At 43.6% G+C, this 20,252-nt stretch overlaps 2 protein-coding genes across 6 annotated transcripts in view; one reads left to right on the forward strand and one right to left on the reverse strand.

The window, feature by feature from the left end:
- CABLES1 (Cdk5 and Abl enzyme substrate 1) overlaps positions 1-7,058 on the forward strand; it is a 76,490-nt gene extending 69,432 nt beyond the window's left edge. For both annotated transcript variants that reach the window (XM_052788487.1, XM_052788488.1), the window contains 3 exons: positions 1,016-1,122; positions 2,053-2,260; positions 3,860-7,058. In XM_052788487.1, coding sequence (XP_052644447.1) covers positions 1,016-1,122; positions 2,053-2,260; positions 3,860-4,000 — 456 coding nt within the window. In that variant the 3' untranslated portion in view covers positions 4,001-7,058. The remainder of the gene's footprint in view (positions 1-1,015; positions 1,123-2,052; positions 2,261-3,859) is intronic.
- TMEM241 (transmembrane protein 241) overlaps positions 1-20,252 on the reverse strand; it is a 90,739-nt gene that overhangs the window by 12,086 nt on the left and 58,401 nt on the right. Inside the window, exon 14 of one of the 4 annotated variants that reach the window (XM_052788495.1) lies at positions 3,952-4,068. The exons of the other annotated variants lie outside the window; for them this stretch is intronic. Within the exon in view, the coding sequence (XP_052644455.1) occupies positions 4,066-4,068 (3 nt within the window). The 3' untranslated portion in view covers positions 3,952-4,065. Of the gene's footprint in view, positions 1-3,951; positions 4,069-20,252 lie in introns of those variants that run through there. 4 annotated transcript variants of the gene reach the window in all.

Genomic DNA, 20,252 nt, shown 5'->3' on the forward strand with positions numbered 1-20,252 from the left:
AATTAGAAGGGAGAAGTTACTTTACTGGAAGGAGAATGCACTGCACTGCAGACTGCTGCTCTCCCACTGCCCACGCTTGAAGCTGGCCAGGAGCTGGATGCCTGGGGACAAGGTTGTCCCCTGGCTGTCCTGGGGCTTTTCCCTGCTTCTGTCCAAGGGACAGAACAGCCAAAGCTGGGAAGAGAATTGGCACATCCCCAAAATGAAGGTTCATTTGTTGTACACCTGATAGATTTTGGCCAGGTGAGCAGTGACAGAGGATTTGGGCAAAATTGTTCCTGAACTAATACTGAAGGAACAAGAGAAGCGCTGCGCACTCGTAGATGCGAATGCTGGCATTGCAGTACTGGCTGGGAGGGCCCTCTGCTACTTGGGGAAATTCTTTAGGTTGTGACAAAAAGGAATAGAAATCTCAATGCAAAGGAAATAGACTGTACACTTTGAATGTTGTCCTAACTCAATACTTCTGTCCACTTATTGCATAGCTTATGACAGCATTACTGTCTTACACTCCATTGCATTACCTGCCGTGTAGGCTAATCACCTATTTTTTCACAAATGTACGTGGTGGCAGTCAAGAATTTGTACCAGCGGTTGCTTTGAAGAATCAATTGGAGAGAAACTCACAATATGTTTCAGAACCACATGGAGATATGCACACAAAATCTGGCCATCAAATCAGTTATTGTGATGATTTATTTTGGTTTAACAAGACTTCTCAGCTAGGTTTTATCCACCTGCATTTCACTTAAACTCACTCTCAGAGATACTTGGAGGATCCTAATAAGGTATGTGTTGTTCAGGGCTTGTGCTGAATAGTCATGTTAGATTTCAGGTCGCTTGTTCTGACAGAGCAGTCAGAAACAAATGTGGCCTTAATTCAGATTGAATTTTCCCCTCTACTGAAAGCATTGGGACTGACTGGCACTTGTTTGGTGTTACTTGCTTTTGGGAACTGAGTGATCTTGTTTATTACAAACTAAAAGAATAATTCTTTCTTGACCACGTGTTACAGACTACAGTCATAGACTACGTGAAGCCATCAGATCTCAAGAAGGACATGAATGAGACCTTTAAGGAGAAGTTCCCTCACATCAAGTTAACCCTCAGTAAAATAAGGAGGTACGTTGCAAAGCTTGGTAAGGCTGCAACATGATGCAGTTGTCTCGCATTTCAGTGCAATTGCTCTTGTACATGAGGGAAAGCACAGCACTGATTGATCTTCCAGGAGCAGTGACCGGCAGAGGTGCAGAATAAGTCAGATGATTGCTTTGATGAGTGGACTGAGTAAACAAGATAGGGGAATGTACAAACATGTACCGGTCAGGTGTCAAACACGACGTCTAGTGGGATGAGGATGTGAGCTGGGCATGCACTATACTAAAAGTTCCAGAAAAATAACACAAAAAGCTCTCCAAGCTCATGGCACTGAACTTAAAAAAAGACTGAGGAAAGAGAAATGCTGACTTTCGTGCCTTGTCCAGAGAGCATGGCCAGAAGCAAAACAAGTGGTCAGCTTCACAGAAAAGTTGTAGTATTTCATCACTGTTTCCAGTGTAACAGGCTAGACATACCGCTTCACTGAAGTAGCAATAATTTCATTTGACTGAAGTGGCCAGAAGGATACTGAGTTGTATTGCTCTGTAACCAGACAATACTGCAGTACATGGAAAGACATGGATTTGACCAACCATAACCAGCAGCAAAGCTGCATATAGAGCACAAGCAATCAAGCTGTTGTTACTAAATAAAGTATATGCAGCTTAAGACTTCTGATGAAATATTGTTAATAAAAATGTCAAAAGCTTTTCAGTTGCTTTTATAGTTAGACACAACTATCTGTTGGGGGCAGCAAGGGGGAAGGCTGAGGTCAAAATGTGCTGTGAAATGTGTATCCAAAACAGAGCATAAAGATATCTGCCCAGTAAATTACGTTTTACTTTTCCCCTCCATTTGACTAAGAAGGAATCTCTGAAAGGATGACTCTTAGGGTGAAATGAGAAATGCCTTAAAACGCAGTTCACAGCATACTTGTCTGGTCTCTTTACTCAGCTTGAAGAGAGAAATGCGCAAGCTTGCTCAAGAAGAATGTGGTTTTGAAGAGCCCACAGTGGCCATGGCCTTTGTCTACTTTGAGAAGCTCGCTCTCAAGGGGAAGCTGAACAAGCAGAATAGAAAGCTTTGTGCTGGAGCCTGTGTTCTTTTAGCAGCCAAAATTGGCAGTGACCTCAGAAAACATGAAGTCAAGCATCTTATAGATGTACGTATCCATAGGTTTCCAGTGTTCCTTCTACATGAAGTGCTAGTGTATGGTCTATGCAAGCCTGCTTGTCAGTGGTCACACTCTCCTCTAGGTTTCCAGCTGTACAGCCAGCTAAATACCTTTTTTTTGTTATACATTTATGTGGAAGTAGTAGTGATCAATGTCACTGCAGAGGCATGGGAAGCTCATTTGATGTGATTGAAAATCCTGGTGTCAAATACTGTGAGGTCTGAGAGGTATCTGACCACCATTCTGTCAATACAAGTCAAAAGTTAACCTTCAGGAAGTTCATTTTGCTTTTAATTATGTTTTCAAGAGTGTCAATAACGACTCTCCTTTGAGAGGTAAATGCAGATACTAATTTCAGAGGGAGTCTAATAGACTACCAAGTTTGTATTTCTTTCATCATGTTAAGCATTTGGGCAAGAAAACATAAAAAAGTGTTTCCATTAGAACACCTCACCCCAACTGTTTTTTTGTAGAGTAAGGTGTTTGGTCTTCCACGCACTCCATATGAAAGAGTTAACAGAGAGGAGTGTTATTCCATAATTCTTTGCAAGCACTGAGATACCAATCTGATTTAATGCTACAGAAGGTTAGGCAGGTAGCTGGGTACTTGGCTACAACCAACTCACTCAGTTGAGGAGACATGGGAACTTGGTTGGGGGACAGGACTGAACTCATACCCTTCTGCCACAATCACAGAGCTGGGTCTACAGTCAGTTTGTTAGAAAGCTCTCCGAATAACCAGAAGAAAAACCCAGTGTGAGTTGGAAGATCTGGCGTCTCTTGCTATACTGAAACATTGGTCCATCCTTAAGACACATTGAGCTTTTCAGTAGACCCAGTGGGCAGAGAAGTAGCAAGCCAGGGAGATCATACAAAGAGGACGGGGAGGGGCGGAAATATTCCTGAACAGCTGGTTGCCTACTTGTAGCATCCAAATCCAGTGGAACAGCAGAGCAGATGGGAGGCTTAGTACATTACAGCAGAAAGCCAACTATGAAACCCATCTCAACCCCCTTGAGGGCAGTAGTTTCTGTTACTCACTGTTCTTATGGTTGTTGCAAATGACACCTTCTGCATCTGAGGTATTAATGTCAAATGTATGTAATTGTAGCAGAAGTAACTTCCCCAACAGGGTGTTGTAACACAGTCTGATGCTGAAAGGAAAATCAGTGATTTCAAGCAGTGCAGGAAGTTTGTGGGCAGTTACGAGATGCATGTCTTCCATTACACAAGTGATTTCGATGTTTGCATGAAGCCAGGAGTTTCCTCTTCCTGCAGTGGTAATCACTATGATCGTTAGAAGACATATCTGCTGGAGATGGAATGAGTGAAATGACAGACATGTCAGAAATAGCATGGCTGGCTGAGCTTTGTGTGTTCACCTCCGTAGTAAGGAATCAGTAGATCCAGTTCATCCTGCTCTCATTTTCTAAACCTAGAGCCATGCAAGTCCAGCAGGGCAGAGGTTTAATGACAGCAGCATGCGTGTTCTGAATAAAGTCATCTGTAAGAAAGCACTAGAAAGTCAAATCCTTATTCACAAAGACATTGTTTTTATTTGTATTTTTATCTCGGCTGTCGTTGCAGAAACTGGAAGAGAAGTTCCGGCTGAACAGGCGAGAGCTGATCGCCTTTGAGTTCCCGGTGCTGGTGGCCTTGGAGTTTGCTCTCCACCTTCCCGAGCACGAAGTGATGCCGCACTACAGACGCTTGGTGCAGAACTCCTAGCGCTGGCTGCCCTGCAGGGAAGGGGCTCCCGACTGTTCCCGCTTGGCTCTCCTGAGCTGCAGTTACTACTGGAAATGCAAAATCAGACTCCTAACACTTCACTCTCTCTCTCTCTCTCCCCAGAATAGTTTTTCCAGCAACATATAGGAAACAGTGCATCAGCCTAAGACTCTCAGCTTTGACAAATTTACGTATCGTTACTTTCTCAAAGCAGGTGAAGACTGAGCTGCTGGTAAATGGTTAACATGCTGAAACTGGGTGGCGACTGACCCTACCTGTGGGGACTACAGCTAAAAAAGTAGGTGAAAATTTGAAGGGCAGCCTCCATGACCACCCCTCTCTCCATCACACAAACCCTGGAAGCCCACGTGAGTGCATTCTCATAGCGCTTTTTCTACAGACCTGCTGCAACTTCCAAGAGGACTTCTTAACGTGAAAAAGCTTTTAAAGATGATATCTTCACTGTGTCAAAAAGAATGTGCCAATCTATTTTTGTATCAGCAATTGAAAGTGCACTTTTTCCTGTGGGGTGTTTGTGTGTGTATCCGTGTGTGTGTGCGTGTGCGACACCAAGCTGATCTCAGTCCAGCTGGTTGGCTTAGCTGTTTCCGAGTGTATCAGTTACCGACAGCGAAGATCAAGGTGACCTTACATGTTTACTTCTTGAAAAACTTAACTACTGGAAAAGTGGTAAATGGGATCATTTTTGGACACTTGGTTTTTTTATTCTCTGATCTTTCCAACATTGTACCTTTGAAAGGATTACACTACTACTACTATGAGAGAAGGATCAGCAACTGACCTTAAGTTTTCAGTCATGTTTGTGATAAAGATGAAAGCATTAGTATGAGATTTTCATGTCATGTTTTTTAAAAATATCTTGTGTTAAGCCACATGCATATTTTTAACCTTCGCACTTTTCCCACTGTGGAGATGGTTAGACTTGCACTCTGTAGTGTTGTATTTCTGTGCTCTATGTTAGAGTGCGTAATAAGCACATTTATTGTGCTCTATCTTAAAACAGTGTTTTATTAAAAAAAAAAAAAAAAAAAGAAGAGTAGGGCTCAGCAGTATAACAGGTGTCTTAAGGCTCCAACAGCAGGGGCATCAGCTATTAAAGTTTTGGGTTTTAACTAGAATTGACTGTGCAAAACCGAAAATCAGTGACCATTGAAGTTAGAGGTCCAGTTCCTTTAGACATTTCACTACTGGAGTTTTATAGTAAAACTTCTTGCAGCTTCCCTGGTTCTAACTGGACACCCAGAAAGCTGGAGGGTTTCATCCAAGCTCCCCGATGCTACATACACACTATGCTAGTGCCATGCTTACGGACGTCGTTCCAATTGCTGTTATCCTGTGGGATTACACCGCTGTCCAGTCTTCTTCTGTGCTGGTTCACTTAACAAGCCTTGCCCTTGACATGCCCCACATGGATCCGGTAAAGTCAAATACTTACATTTAGGGTAATTATATAAAATAAATAATAATCTCAACTGTGAGATTTTAGCTGAAGCCTTACCTCTCTAAGTTTGGGAGTGCTTGCTCAGAATATGGAAAGGGCTTGTGAGCAGAACGTAGAGAAGTGGGACATACCAGAGGATGTAAACACACTAATGCTTACTTTCTTTTGCTCTTACTTAAATCAGTTTTATTATTTCCTTCAGTTAGGCCAGGAAACATCCAGTTTCTTTACCAGCTTTGACTCCTTTAAATTCTAGTATGAAAAATGCCTGCGTATGATTGCTCTATAGGATCTGGAAAGGTTACACATGTCAGGACAAATGGGAATTTGTTTGATGCTGTTGCTCTCCCTCCATTTTAAGGGGGAGTGTGACTATGCTAGCTTACAGTTATTATTAATACTTAGCTAATTACTGATATAGATACATTCCAACAGGATTGGGGAGGAGGGTCTAAAGAGAAAAGTGTGCACTTAACCTCCCCGGTGCAACGCCCCACGCTGCTGCAACCCACACGTCACTCAGCTGCGGAGCGAGGGGGGGGGGGGCCTTGCCGGCACTCCTGCTCCCTCCTCCTCTTCTTCCTCCCGGCCCCCACGCAGCCAAGAAACAGAGGAGCCAAGAGCCTGGAACACGCCTACAGCTGCCCTGCCGGTTTATTCAGCCCAAGAAGGCGGTGCGGTGTTGACCTACAAGCCAAAACGGTCTGCGGGTCTGCTAGGGGGGCTTCCATCCTTGGCTGCATCCCTTCCCACTGAAATCGTGTATATATGTTCAAGATTTGCTTCTGATTGCAGAGATCTGTTTCTAATAGCGACCACTCAAAGCTAAGCAGAAGCTTTACCTTTCCGTAAAGGCTTCTACCTTTTGCTTTTGAGTCTGATTTTTTTTTATGTTGCTTTATCATATTGCAGGGAAAAAGCAAATTGTGATTGCAAGATGCAGACTAAAGAATGACAGTCTTACAGTAGTCTTTAGAGACGCTATTGAATCATGCTGTCACATCTTTTGTCTTCTGTGCTGCTACCCAACCCTGATCTACAGTTTACACAGATTTCTGGGATGAAATCTGATTGCTGGAGACTTTCTGCTTTTCGTTGTTTTTCTTCTTGTTGTTTTGGGGGCGGGAAAGGGTTTCAGAGTGATGTTCAGTTACAGTTTGAATGTGGAATAAACACTTAAGACGATGATGATGTTGCACTGTTCACTTAGGAACGTATATAAAGCCATATGATGCTAGATCTCAGAGCACAAAGCTTGGTCAGTACAATTATGGTTAGGACAACGGGCAAGATTTGCCCCCCTTTTCTCTCCAACCCTGGGAAAATTCAGGCTGAAGTGGTAGAGGAAATCTGTACCAAACAAAAACCATGTTGATTGTTTTCTTTTGTCTTACATGGTAATGAGTGTTGATTTACAAATGATTTTAGGTTCAAGTTTAAATAGTTAGGAAAATAATCCATTCCATATCACTTGTTCTGTTTTGAAATTATATACCATACACTCTACCATGCAGAGTTTATTCCTTTTCTAAAAAAATAAATAAAAGTTTAAAAAAAAAATTGAAAAACCCAGACTCTTTTCCACCATTGACAGTACGTAAAATTATTCTGTTCTCTCATTTGTATGTGTCAAATGGTTTTGGTTTTGTCTTCCTCTGGGAAATAAAGCTGCTTATTAATAAGCCAGTGGTGGGATTGCCTGAGGGCCATCACCATCTCCTGGCATTCGTCTCCCTGCAGAGCCCTCACTTCCAGGATCTTTCCTCCAGCCAAGATCTTAATCTTCTTCTTCCCAGACCATTGTTCTGGGTTTGCTGGTTTTTTGAAGCCCTTCTTTTTGGCACCAGCTCCTCCTCCTGGAGCTGCCAGGCCCTGGTTCTCCTGGTCCAAACCATCGGTGTGCAGAAGAATGAGGCACAAGCAGGCTCCTCAGCATTGCTCATGTCTCACAACCCCTTGTTCACTGGAGAATTTGGGATATGCCACTTTGGTTTAGTCCAGGTGGTAGCAAAATTTACAACTGGCCCCTGTACCAGTTGTAGATCACAAGCAGCTGCTTCTGCTTGGGAGGTTGAAAGTTCAGTTTTGGACATTCATGCATGCACACACCCAATTATCCACCACCTGTTGGCATTCAAGCTATTTTCTTCCACCTATGATACCCCCTAAATCCAACACTTAGCCAGGTGGTCTCACCAAACAACACCCATTTATTGTGCATTTTCATTCCATGTTAATAAAGTTATGTGGAAGGTTTGGCTCCTTACCTCCACCCATCACTGTCTGGGTTCTCTAGAGACCCTCAGCTGTAAATCATATTTGTGGCAATAGGAACATTAGCTGGATTTATCCCCAGAACATAACAGATCTACAGAAAAATGCTTTACTACTAATTTTCCAAAACTACTTACTAACAGGCAGTGGCTTCTTTGGGATAGCCTGTAACGTCTTTAAATGATACTTCAGCTAATTGCTCCAGCCTCCTAAAATATGGAGCCCACAGCATAAGTCTTTCCTGGAAGCAGTAAGGAGTAGTTTGTTAGGAGACGGTAACACCTTCCCACGATGCTAAAAGATTTTAGCACCAGGCCCCACATTAAACATTTAAAAAAAGAAAAGGTAAAAGTAGTTTAGCGAGGTGAGAGACTGAGCAATCACAGCAACAATGCTAACATCACTAGCTGAGACTGAAATCTGTCCCAAGTTGCACCTTTGGGGAGGAAGGGAAGGAGTGTGAGAGACAGATTTGAACTTAATTTGCTCATCTTCCATTGTAAAACTTCTAGTGAAGAGAGGAAAAAGAAACTTCAGGTGCATCCCTTCAAAGAAAGTTGCACACAAGCATAAAGGCCTTTATGAAATCTTAAACCTTGTTCTTTCCCACTGACTTCACTGTGAGCCCATACAGCCGGAGACTCCCTGCCTCAGCCTGGAGGCCGCTGGTCTGGATGAGCTCAGAGGGGAGCTTTTCAGTCACTATGAAAAAAACCTTGCCCAGACCCCAGCAGCAAATACCAGGACCAACAGTGAGAGGAGGAGTAGCGCTTATAGTGTGCTACTGGGAAAGAGCAGGAACTGTGATCCTGGAAAATGGCCTGTATACCTTCAAAGCAAGGCGGGGGAACCAAGAAGTTGCTGACGTTGCCGCTGATTTGAGCAGCAAACACTTCCTTCCCTTAGTGAGAGCTAAATATTGGCTACTAGCCAATTTGCCTTTTCTACGCATTCCTCTAGCCTGTCATACACCCCTTTCCATAATCTTGCTGAGCCATCATCTTAAACCAGAACCAGCTAGGACCCTTGCCTCTGCTACACTGTTTAGACAGATGCTCCAGGTCTTAATTCCTCAAACCAGAAGAAGCCTTCCAGTTTGCAGTGAAATTTAATTGATGACTAATTTATAACTTTTTGAACTCATGTCAGTATTTCATCTAACTTGAAACTGAAATCTTTCCCCTGTGGGAACTCGGGGATGGGGGGGTCCTCAGCAGCAGCTGCTATTCTTAACGAAGTTCTGGCATTTAGTTAGACGATACTAAAAGGAGAGGCAAGAAAATAACCCTCTTCCAAGTGCAGTGAAGTGTTGCCTTGGCTAACATCAGTGGGTATGTCCATCAGGGAAGAAGCTGTGCAGGCCAGGTTTTCAGAACCACTGACACAAGCCCTCAACTTCCCTCATTTTTTTAATTCGGCAGCATCCGTGAGCTAGCCTTTATACTCTTCTCTCCTTTCCTTCCCAGCACATACGGACGCGAAGGGCAAGTTTCCCTCTTCCCCATTGCTTCCCTCTACCAACAGCTGGAGAGTTTTTACTTTGAGAGTTGGCTGGGAGAGCAAGAAGCTGAAGAGGCAGAAGCGTTTATTTACAAACCAGTATTAAATCCCCGGTGTTCACAGAGACTCGTTTACCAGAAATGGATTCTGTTCATTGATTTAGGAGAGGGAATATTGGGCTTTTCTTTTAGTTTTTCAACTGAGCTTCAGACAAGCTTTTCTTCAGCACCTGTAGAGGCTGGAGCCTGACAGCAAGGAAAGTTTTGGAGAGTAGATCTAGACTACCTCAAGCCACCTGTTTCTCCTCTGTTGCCAGACCAATTATATGTGTTGCCCGCACAGCTGCACTGTGCGGGGTTTTTACAAAGGACAAAGGCATTGCGTCGCAGCACAAGAACAGCGGGTGCAGCATTGGCTTTTAGTCTCTCACACCAGAAGACAAAGGGTCCCCATTCCGGTCCCTACATTTCTGCCTATCTGTTTGTCTATTAGGAACACCTGGGAGTGCACAGGTCTCAGCTCTTTCTCCTTCTCTCACACTTAGCCAATCATCACATACACACAAATGAAAATAAAAAGCAGGTAATATCTCATCATATTTATAGAATGCTAAAAAAAAAAGCAAGCTTACCAAATGGCAAGCACAAGAGATGCATGACGTGCTGGTCCCCCCTTGCAAGGAGCCCACATGGCAGTCCCCAGTGGGTAAAGCAGCACACTCATGACAGCCCCCCACCCCTCCACACCTCAACACGGTCTTCACTAAATGGCCACACTGGATGGGAAGGGACGATAATGCACCAGGAATAGATTCAAAAGAATTGCAGAGCTGAACGGTCTGACACACTGCGTGAGGGAGGGAGGAACCGTTCATGAAATTATAAATACGCAGAAAACAATGGCAGTCTGTGGTTTCCAGTGGTATTTTCTGCTGGCAACTGAAGAAGCCCAATTGTAATTCTTATTTTTATTTTTAAAGATAAAAACCTAATGCAGACACATAGTAGCTGTAAAGTTTTAAAAAGGTGGATAAAAGGATTTTATTTCTAAACTGCTCTCATCCCACTCAGAGCAAAAACGAGCGAGTTGTTACCACCCGAGTTGGATTAACGGTCTAGACCGTGCTGTTTCCCCAGTCCCTCCCCACTTGCTGGCAGCTGGATGTGCCTGCAGAACGACCCGTGAACACCCCTAACCAGAGGCCTGAACCCCAGACACCTTCCTCATGTCCTCCCACTTCTGTGGGTGAGAGCACAGCCTGTGAGACAATCGACTCCTGTCAATTAAACTGCCCCGTGCAGTCTTTTTTAATCATGAAAAATACTAGGTCTGTCTTCGGCGCAGGGCAGGAGCACATGGTGGGCCTAGTTCCCACCTCTGTATATTGGCTACCTCTTGGCTGCATGTTGGGGTAAGACCTGGCTGTGCACCACCACCCCCCATTCAGCCTTCCTTCAAAAGGAAACCCAGAGCGCCGGCAAGAAGGGAAGCAAGGGGCCATCACCACATTTGTCCACGTGAGCATCCCTGGAGGAAAAGCGAGAACTGAGGCATGTTGAAGACATGCCCACCTAAAGAAAGGAGAATTGAAGCAATGACTACCCACTCATCATCAGCTTCCACTTCATCACCATCTCTTCTTAAGAAAAGGATCTCTTCTCCCACCAGCTGAGGGAGGACTAAAAGGGTGTTGAACAGCACAGTTGCAATACAATCATTAACAACCTTTCTTCTGCCTTCCAAGGCCAAAAGTGAGCTATTCAAGGAGGGCTAGGTCAGTGCTCTGACCTCCCATGATGCAACCCACAAACTAACTGCACTGTAGCTCCTCATGGAGCACAAGCATTTTAACGAACCATCTAAGCATGATTTAGACATTTCAGATGGACAAAGTCCAATGCATTTCCAAATATCAGTAGGTTGTTCCAATTTCAGTCTCCTCTAGTTGTGAGCATTTTTTCTAGCCAAAACTAGACCAACTTCAGCTTATAAGCAATCCCAGGGCATTTATATGCAACATCTTTCAAAAGCACGCTGTGCTTTTGAAAGCTCAGTATTTAATACCTTCTTCTGGAGCAACATTCTCCCAGCTATCTTAAAACGTCCTCCAACGAGCAGCAGAGACAGGACGTCAATCAGTATCTGGGGTATTTCCATGGGCAAAGATTACAATGCACAGAAAGCCACCACCAAAGCTGCAAAGTGCTCATCTCTCATGACAGCCCAAGAGGTTCATTAATGTTTTCTGAATCCAAGACTCTGCAAGCTGTCACCTGCCTTCCCGAGTGACCTGTATATCATCTTATTGCTGTACAGATTGGGGTTGAATTAAAACAACAACCTACATATAGAAGAAAAAAAAAGACTTTTTTTTTTGTCCTGTACCCCATCTTTCATTTCCTCTAACCTGAGAAATATCATACTGAGTTAGACCTTTACCAGTCAGTGAAGCATACGAGGCATTGCATTCAGATGTACTCTCTAAGGAACATTTCAGGTATCACAGTTTAAATTATGGATCGTGTAGATGGATTAAGAACTATGAGTTCCTGTTTCCTCTTTTATTCCTTGTTAGGTGCTTTTGCTTGACTGCTGCTGTTTAGGTGTCTTTTTTCTTTTTTTTTTTTTCCTTTTGGTTCACGTTTTATTATTTCAATAAACGCAAAGATAAGCAAAAAGTGCTGGTGCAGTGCTGGGAGTTGAGTCTGGCTGACTCTTTCACACGGTGCATCCGGAGCTGCAGACTCCACCCTTTGTCTGATTTATTTTAAAAGCCTGCTGTGTCCATTAATGGAAAATTGGACTCTGTTCAGGCTGTGATGGTGTCCATGGACAGGAAAATGGAAAGTTTCAGATTAAAGCTGCAGGAGGCCAGGAAGAAAAATATCTGGTGAATTTAATTGATGGTGGCAGCACAATTATTACAGACAAATATTAAAGAAATGGCAGTCTGTGACCCAAAGCAGATCCTTAGTTAGAAAGATAAAGGAGGCTAGCATGAAAGTGTGCAAGGCCACAGGGCTGAGAAATTGAAATATTCCTCACCGGCAGGAAGTTCAGACACTTTGCAAAATTGATCTTTTGGACATATACAATAGGACATCTATCACTGTGACATTAAATTTGCTAACCATCCAAGTTATTCTCTCTTTAATTTCTTAAAGATCTGAGACATATCTGATGACACTCAGGCCTCCCCTGCTCGCTTTTGTACCCATCACTAGGTTTGAGAAAGTGGTAGGAGTCTCAGGGACATCATTCTGTAGTTTCATTAAAATAAGCAGCTGAGTAGAGGGAAGAAGTCATGGTTAGTAGCCTTTACTGAAGACCTGATCAGACATTGGAGAAGCCCATCAAGGCACATGGAAACCCATCTACACCTGGGTTGCTGCTGTAGAGCAGAAGCCAATAAATCGGTGAACAGACTTTTCAAAGTGCAACTGAGCTTAGATCCTAGCAATGGGATTCTTAAGGGGGGAAACAGATAAATAAAAAGCTGGAAAAACAAGCAGAATTGCTGCTCTTAAACCTACTGATTGATTTAATAACAACACTGTCTTCATATGATTTTTTTTTTGCAGTTAACAGTGTAGCAATAAAATAAAATAAATATTTATTGTTAGCATAACCTTAACTATGGTTATTTATATATGACTACTATAGGATATAAGGGGAGATGAAACCAGTGTGATGACATGGAAACTTAATGAATTCTACACCAAAAAAAATCCCAAGACTCCAAAACCTTAAAGAACGCTCCAGCTGAAATCTCATGCCATGGTCTTGCTTTATTGTTTGTTTTTAAACCATCAGATGGAAAATGATGATAGAATTCTATAGCAGGAATATATTTTTGGAGTGGTCAAAAATATTTCAGAGTACTTTGTACCTTCCTATTAAGGCAAGATAGATGAATCTCCAGCCCATGAAAGAATTTGTCATGAAGTGAGTTCATGAAGTCTCTCAGAGAGACCAACATGAAAGACATGGGCTCTTTAAGAGTATGTTCCCTTCTCGTCTTTCCCTAAAAAAATATAAACACTTGCAAAACCCTTCCAGTCTTTACCTTTGGATGAAACAATTGAGCTGACTGGGAGCTTGCGCAATATAATATTCCATTATTTTCCTCCTCCTAGCTGAAGTCACAGCCTAAGACATTCCCATCAGCACAACCATCTAAGGGAGCTGTATCTAGCCTGAAGTCCATACAAAGTGAATGGGGTATCATGATTGATTGATAAGCAGATTTAACTTGCATCAGTTTAAAAGAAGAGGTGGTTTATTAACTCACGGTACAGAACACGGTAATAGACCCAAGTTTCCTCTAGTCTAGAAAACTCTCCCTGTTTTCCCATGAGCTGCTGAAGCCCCAGATGTTGGCAGCAAGAGGTTACACAATCACCTCAGCTGTTTTCCACTGCATTTGCTCCTTTAAAACTGACTTTCCATGGTTTCAAAGAGAAGTTTGAACCAGAATGGTGCCCTTGTGTCACTTGTTTAGAAACAAAAAGAGTAAAAAACACGAGAGAGACTTTGAAGGGAAAGGGGGAGTTATTTTCTAGCTTTTACACCAATTTCTGTAGCAGGAGGTTAAGGGTTTCTCTGTCAAAATTTTCAGTGGTGCTGCCTTTGCAATTCAGCATTTGCTCTGGTGCTTTTCTCCAAAGATTTCTGAATCACAGAGGGTTTGTTTGTTTGTTTTAACCCAAAAGAAAACAATATAGTTGAATTTTTCCATCTGAGAGGCTGCGGTAAGCAACTTACCCATACAACACAGCTATTCACAACATGAGCCATTCAATTCTTTGCTCAGCAATTTTAATATTCCACTTTGAATACAGCTGAGCCACATGAAATTCTGTTGTGTAAGGCTCTCCTTGAAAATAGAGATTTATTTTCTTTGGTTACAGCTCATCAAGTTTTGAGGCTACAACCATCTGTGTTAATCTCCACACAGTCTGTTCTTATTCATCATCAATAATAAGCCCAAGGAGCACCCATGCTGAAGACAGTACGAACAGACAAGTATAATAAAGAAATAAAAGCTGTCTTGCTGAAATTTTTAGCTTCTGTGTCTATCCTACATCCTAATTCTTTGAATATAACTGGAGACATTAAATGAGAGAAAACAATTATTTCATCCTGAAGGAGCATAACGTTTGAAAGAAAGTTCAACTCCGTTTTCTGAGCAGCCATCGCTGGAGTGATTTGCAGATCTCAGTCTTTGGCAGTGGGACAGCCAGGAGCAGGATAACAAAGAGAGAAACCTGGATGCTGTTTGCTTCTGCTTGCTAAAATTTATTGTGTCTCTTACACTACAGCTATTGGGGTGTACTCCACTAACTGCTGAAGTTTGGTACACGAGTAGACCGGTTCATTCAGCTGCTTGTGAGCGAGATCCAGGGCAATGCCTGCAGAGTCACGTACAACTTTACCTCTAGCTTGATCTCCAGTGACGCTGAAATGGAGCTGGCACTTCTGTCGTTCAGCTTAAATGAAGAAACTCACTGTAAGGTCTGATCAGCTAAGCACCGCTGGCAATGTGCTGATAATCTTTTTGCTGGCATTGGACTGCCCGCAGGGTTGCAGACTTATGGGGATGGAGCGTCTCAATTAAAATTTCTTCTGACTGCTCTAACCTGAATGAACTTCATTTGCTAACTTGTGAACTTCTGGAGGTAACTGGCACGGAGGCACAGGGCCCCCTCCCCTGGGAAGGCAAAGAACAGACTGTTTTCTAGGCATCAATAAGGGAGAGGAGACTCCTTGACAGAAGTTTTCCATGCCTTGTTTGAAGCTAAAGCTCATCCCTTGGTGTCCCAGAAGGTACGTGACAGAGAAACATCAAAAATCCCTTCTGGTTCCCATCTCCAGCCAGGGCTAGAGGGGACAATTAGCCAGACTGGCTTAGTCTCCACAGCTTTCAAAATGAAGGTCTGAGAAATATTTGCCTTGCGGTGTTCCCCACCCTAGTCAACGAATGCTTTTGCGATGTGACTGCTAATTACAGCAGTGTAGTTCTTACAGCGGGCATTAGGGCATTCGCAAATTCCAAAACATTTCTGCTTACCAACTTTATGCTTGAACCATAGGTCTCTTAGTAGAAACTTTAACCCTCTTGTTAATCTATCTGGTGTTAGTGATACTCCTTCTGCAGCTAGGCATGGCAAATGCCATTCCCAGCTCTCCACCCTTCCGTTCCATCTTTGTTGCCTCATGATTTAAGGAGCCTAACTGCAATCTACCAGTTTCTCAATCTGAATATCCATTTCCTCCAAACAACATCAACCCTTATCAGTTTCCAACGGGTTGTGCTGGAGGCTTGTTCTATTCAGCCAGCTTGCCTCAGGCAGGCATTGTTCTTACACAGTATGGCAAGGCACTGGGTGCCTGCAACTCCAGCACAGACAACTTGTTGGTGCACCAGCTTTCCTCATTGGCAAGGGGTATAGAAATCAGAAGTTTAAGTGTAAACATGGATCAAACTCCTACAGGAAAATAGGCCTTACGTCTGCTTCCCAAGGGTACTGATCCTCAAGTACTTGAACCAACATCAGTCTTAGGGGAGAGCAACCACCTCTTCACCAGCCTCATCTGTAGAAATGGAAGTTTTCCTCTCTCTCGAAATGACATTTGTGGGGAGTTGTGAAGGGTACAGGACTGCTGATGGCAAACAGCAGGAAGAAAAGCTCAAGCGCTCTCAGTTCCTGACACTACGCAGTGTCTCCTACAGTCATGTCTGTGAATGCAGTTATGGGATTTCATCAGTTGCCAGGCAGGAATGTTCAGAGAGGCTCGCACCCATTTTACTCTATTCTTCTATATACAGACTTCTCCATACAGGCAACAAGTTGGCAATTGAACAAGTTCTGAACTACATGTTTTTAAATCTTAATGACAGCATAAGACAAAATATACTAAGCATGCTCTCAGTGTGTTTTTCAAAGAGAGCTTTTATGCCATCAAATCAAGAATTTAACATGCCAGCTGGCTACCCCCACCTATTCTGGAAGCCAAGGCATTTATTAAGAGGTAGAAGAGCACTGTGTGACTGCTTCCCATCCCAGATAGTAAGGGGGAGGTACACTCCCCACCTTGGTGATCAAGAAGAGAGCGCACAACTTTTTTTCACCAGCATTCTTCCAAAAAAGTCAATTCTCTAGCAGAAATCAAGGCTTACACAATGTCACTTTCAAAGCATAGTTAAAAAAGGGTTAAGCTTCTCAAACCAGGCAATTAATATGAAAATGGTTACACAACCTTCATGGGCTCTTCTAATTCCTTTTTGGGACTAAACAGACTTGTATTTGTAATATACTCTAATAAAAAAGCCCCTATGAATAAGCAACACATTTTTCGGAAGCAAATCTCTTCCCATTTTATCTCCTGGTACGAAAGTATTTCAGCCTCAAGTTTTTTTCAGTCCTGCCCCCAATCTCCTTCTCCTCACCCACACCTTCTTTTTCAGACAAAATTAGCCTGTCCCTGTGTCTATCCTCTGGAACAGGATTAAAGTTTCACACTGAGCCTGTTGCCCCGTTCACAGATGGTCTCTTTGAAAGCTGTTCATTCAGCTTCTGCTCTGGGCAAGACAAATTTGCTATGGAGTTTTCCTGAACCCACCATCTCCTTTAGCCTACAGGTGAAACAAAGCTGGAGGAAACCTTTCCTCAGCACTCAGTACAGCTCCTGGCAACTAACTTTTCTACAATACTTAATAAAAGCATCCTTTTCAAACCATGTTCTGTGTTGACATCACATTTCTTGAATTCTCCAGATCTTCTTGAGGATGGGAAACAAGAACAGAAATATATATACACTTATCCACCAACTCAGACATTGGTGTTAAAAAGAGTAATAGTAAATCAGAACTCTATCCCTTACCCCTAGCGTTTTAATAGGTCCATTGCTCTTTTTAAAAAGAATTTTAAAAGCTTTTCCTATTGCTTTTTCCTATGATCACTTGCTCTGCAGATTTTCAGCTTCAGTATTAAACTGGTACTGAAAAGATTGGCATAGATTCTCTTCCAACACGAGGCACAACAGCCACGCAGCAATAGGCAACAACAGACTCACTTCAGTAGTAAGCATCAGGTTCATTTAATTCATTTAATAACATTTTCTGCTGGAAGCTATGTCACAGCTGCCAGATCCAGAAGACTGTTTCGAAACAGCATCTGTGTTTTCTGCATTTTAGTAACCCACTTGTAGTCAACATCCAGCAGCTTTACTGTTTCAGTTTTCTTTTGATGGCACTTGGCTTTAAGTAGAGGCTCTTTATCATGAAGGGCAGCGACATGCATCAGTGATGCCTCTGCAGCAGGTAATACAAGCCTTGCCCCAAACCAATTACTTTGGGAGAAAAAAAAAAGACGTGAAAAATAAAAGTGTAAGCAAGATAAGATCAAAAAGGTATTACATGATTCAGGACCATCTCTGTCAGAGTGGTTTGATCAAAACCAGTAGGTGTGAAAACGGTGTGATGGGACAGCCTCTAGGGACCTGCTACCTCTCAGAAAGACCAGCACACTCCCATCTCTCTCTCTTGTGCCAACAGCCCGAGAACTGGGGAGCCTTGAGACTGTAAGTTCCTTAAATGATGGATACTGATAAAACCAGAGGTACTTATACCAGCTAAGCTACAAACCCATTGCTTTGCATTCAGGCATTAATTGGTGTCATTGCATCTTTGCAACCTAAAGGAACAACTCCTTCCTCAGAGCTGTGTGTTTATCACTTTGTATCTTTGACTGACTGGAATACAGGTCAATTAGATATAAAGAATCGACCCTTGCATATTCCTTCTCTAAATTACTGAACATAACTGTTCACTAGTCTTGCAAGAGCCATCTTAAGCTTGAACTTCTGAGGTTTCCTACTTCGAAGATCATTGTAGCAACCCTGAAGTGTGTTTTTTACCATGCAGTATCCCTCCTTCTGAGGCAGGGCTGAATTAAAGACCAGGCCGCTGCTTCCTCAGGAAATCATGAGGTCTGCTCTGCCCCATCCCCTCCAGTTGCCAGCCTCTGCAAGGGGCCAGTACGTGCCTGTCCTCCCCTCATTTCACCTCTGCTGTAATCGCCTCCCCGCCTGGGGCTGTTTGCTGCCGGGACCAGGGAGCCCAACCGGCGCCTGTCTGTCTCTCTTCTCCCCTGGGTGCCGCTGGTGGGAATGCACCCCTTCCCAGGAGCAGCGGGGGGTAGCTGGGGTCTTCCCATAGGCGCCCTCCCATGTCTCACGTGTTGGTTTGTATCGCACCCCTGCTCTGAAGTGCCAGCGGAGACGTCATCTTAGGGCTGCAGCTCACCCCTTCCAGGCTGACATCCCCACCCTAGCACTCGTGTTTACAAAGGCACCACTTGTTGCAACAGCCAGAAACCCTCCAAAGGGCTCTCTCTCCACAACCTCTTCCCCTACAGCAGGGCGAACCCTCCATCAGCTCACTGCTGACAACGCTTGAGCAGCCTTTTGCTCATAGGCAATCCCACAGGGGCGGCTGCCACCCCGGACCCCAGCTCTGTTGTCACCTCTGCCACGGCCTGAGGAAGAAGGAAGCCAGCCCATGCCTTTAGCATCTTGAGACAACTCTGAATACACAAAGACAGATTTTGAAAGCCCTGGAGCTCCACTTCTACCCTACTTCAAGTCTTCAGCAAGACTGATGAGCCTCATGCTGATCCGCAGGAGTCATCCTCTCCTGAAGCAGGTCAGGTCGGTTCAGAAGGTGCTTTTTCTTCCCAGCCACGTCTGACAGAGGAGCCCAACTTCACTGTTCGCTCTGCTTCCTTGATTTGCTTATGTGGCAATCAATTTAAACCTGCAGTATTTTACTTACACCACGCAGAGTCTTAGAAACGCAAGCACATTGCGCTAAGGCACAAAAATGAAAGCAGAAGCAAACAGCTCAATGTTGTTTAACATGCATGAAATTAAATAAAAAAGTCCTTAAATAAAAAGGACTTACTACACATGGAGATACTAATTCAGCAGCTACAGAGACTGAATTCCCCCAGAGCCCAGACAACATAATGCCTGTTGCAGCCAAACAACCTTCCCGCAGCTGCCCCAAGCATGCCCTCTGCAATTAAAATGCTACAGCAACCCCGGCTGCTGATTTGGCCACTGGCTTTCCGCTGAGACCACCAGCAAGAGAGCAAATGGGTGTTCCGGGTTTTGGTACATTGCTATGAACACCACAGACAAGAGAGAGGAAGAAAAAAAATCCAGACTGTGGCCTACCCTTGAAAGTTATGCAAGAAGAGAGGTAAACGATGAGCTTTTCCCACAGCAAAGGTTCTAGCTACAATTGCAAAACCTCAGCTATCACACAGGGACTCTTTCATGAGGCCTCCCAGGGTCACTAGTCACTTCAAAATCAGCAGAAAGGTGACACGGCAAGGATCTTACCACATTATCACGACTGGCTGGCAGAGCTAGTTGTCTGGGGAAAGCCAGCATGCTGCAGCCATCGCTCCCAGCACTGTCTAAATTTACAGACTGGAAGGCCATGAGGGTCCCTGACTTGCTGTGTCTTGGCTCCCTGGGCGTGAGTACAGGCTCAACTCCCCATGCCACATGGCTCATGTTGGTTTCAGGACTAGTGCTCAAGTTCAAGCACATGTTTCTTTCATGCTTATCCCCCTCTCCCCCTTTCTTCCCAAACCCGAGTTTTACCACCTGGCAAGAAAATGGCTCACTCCAAACTCAAGCCAGAGTGTGACCCAACATACATGGACAACATTCCAGTATAAACAGACCCTTTGCGATCAATTGGGATAAGCTTAGGTACAATACAGGCCAGAGTACTTCTCTGAATTATCTTTTTTAAATTACAGCATTTTTTTCTGAAAACCAACTAATCTTTACCTAAAACTCTCCAGTCACAGAAATTGACTGCAATCCTTTGTAAAGTTTACCTTCTTTGTTAAACTATGGTGTTTTATTTGAAGTTAAAATGCAGCCATACTTTAAAACAGCTGGTGGAATTTGTTAGATTGAAGCAGATATGCCTCTGCT

Source organism: Harpia harpyja, chromosome 5, assembly GCF_026419915.1.
Source record: "Harpia harpyja isolate bHarHar1 chromosome 5, bHarHar1 primary haplotype, whole genome shotgun sequence".
In the NCBI taxonomy this organism is placed as follows: Eukaryota; Metazoa; Chordata; class Aves; order Accipitriformes; family Accipitridae; genus Harpia; species Harpia harpyja.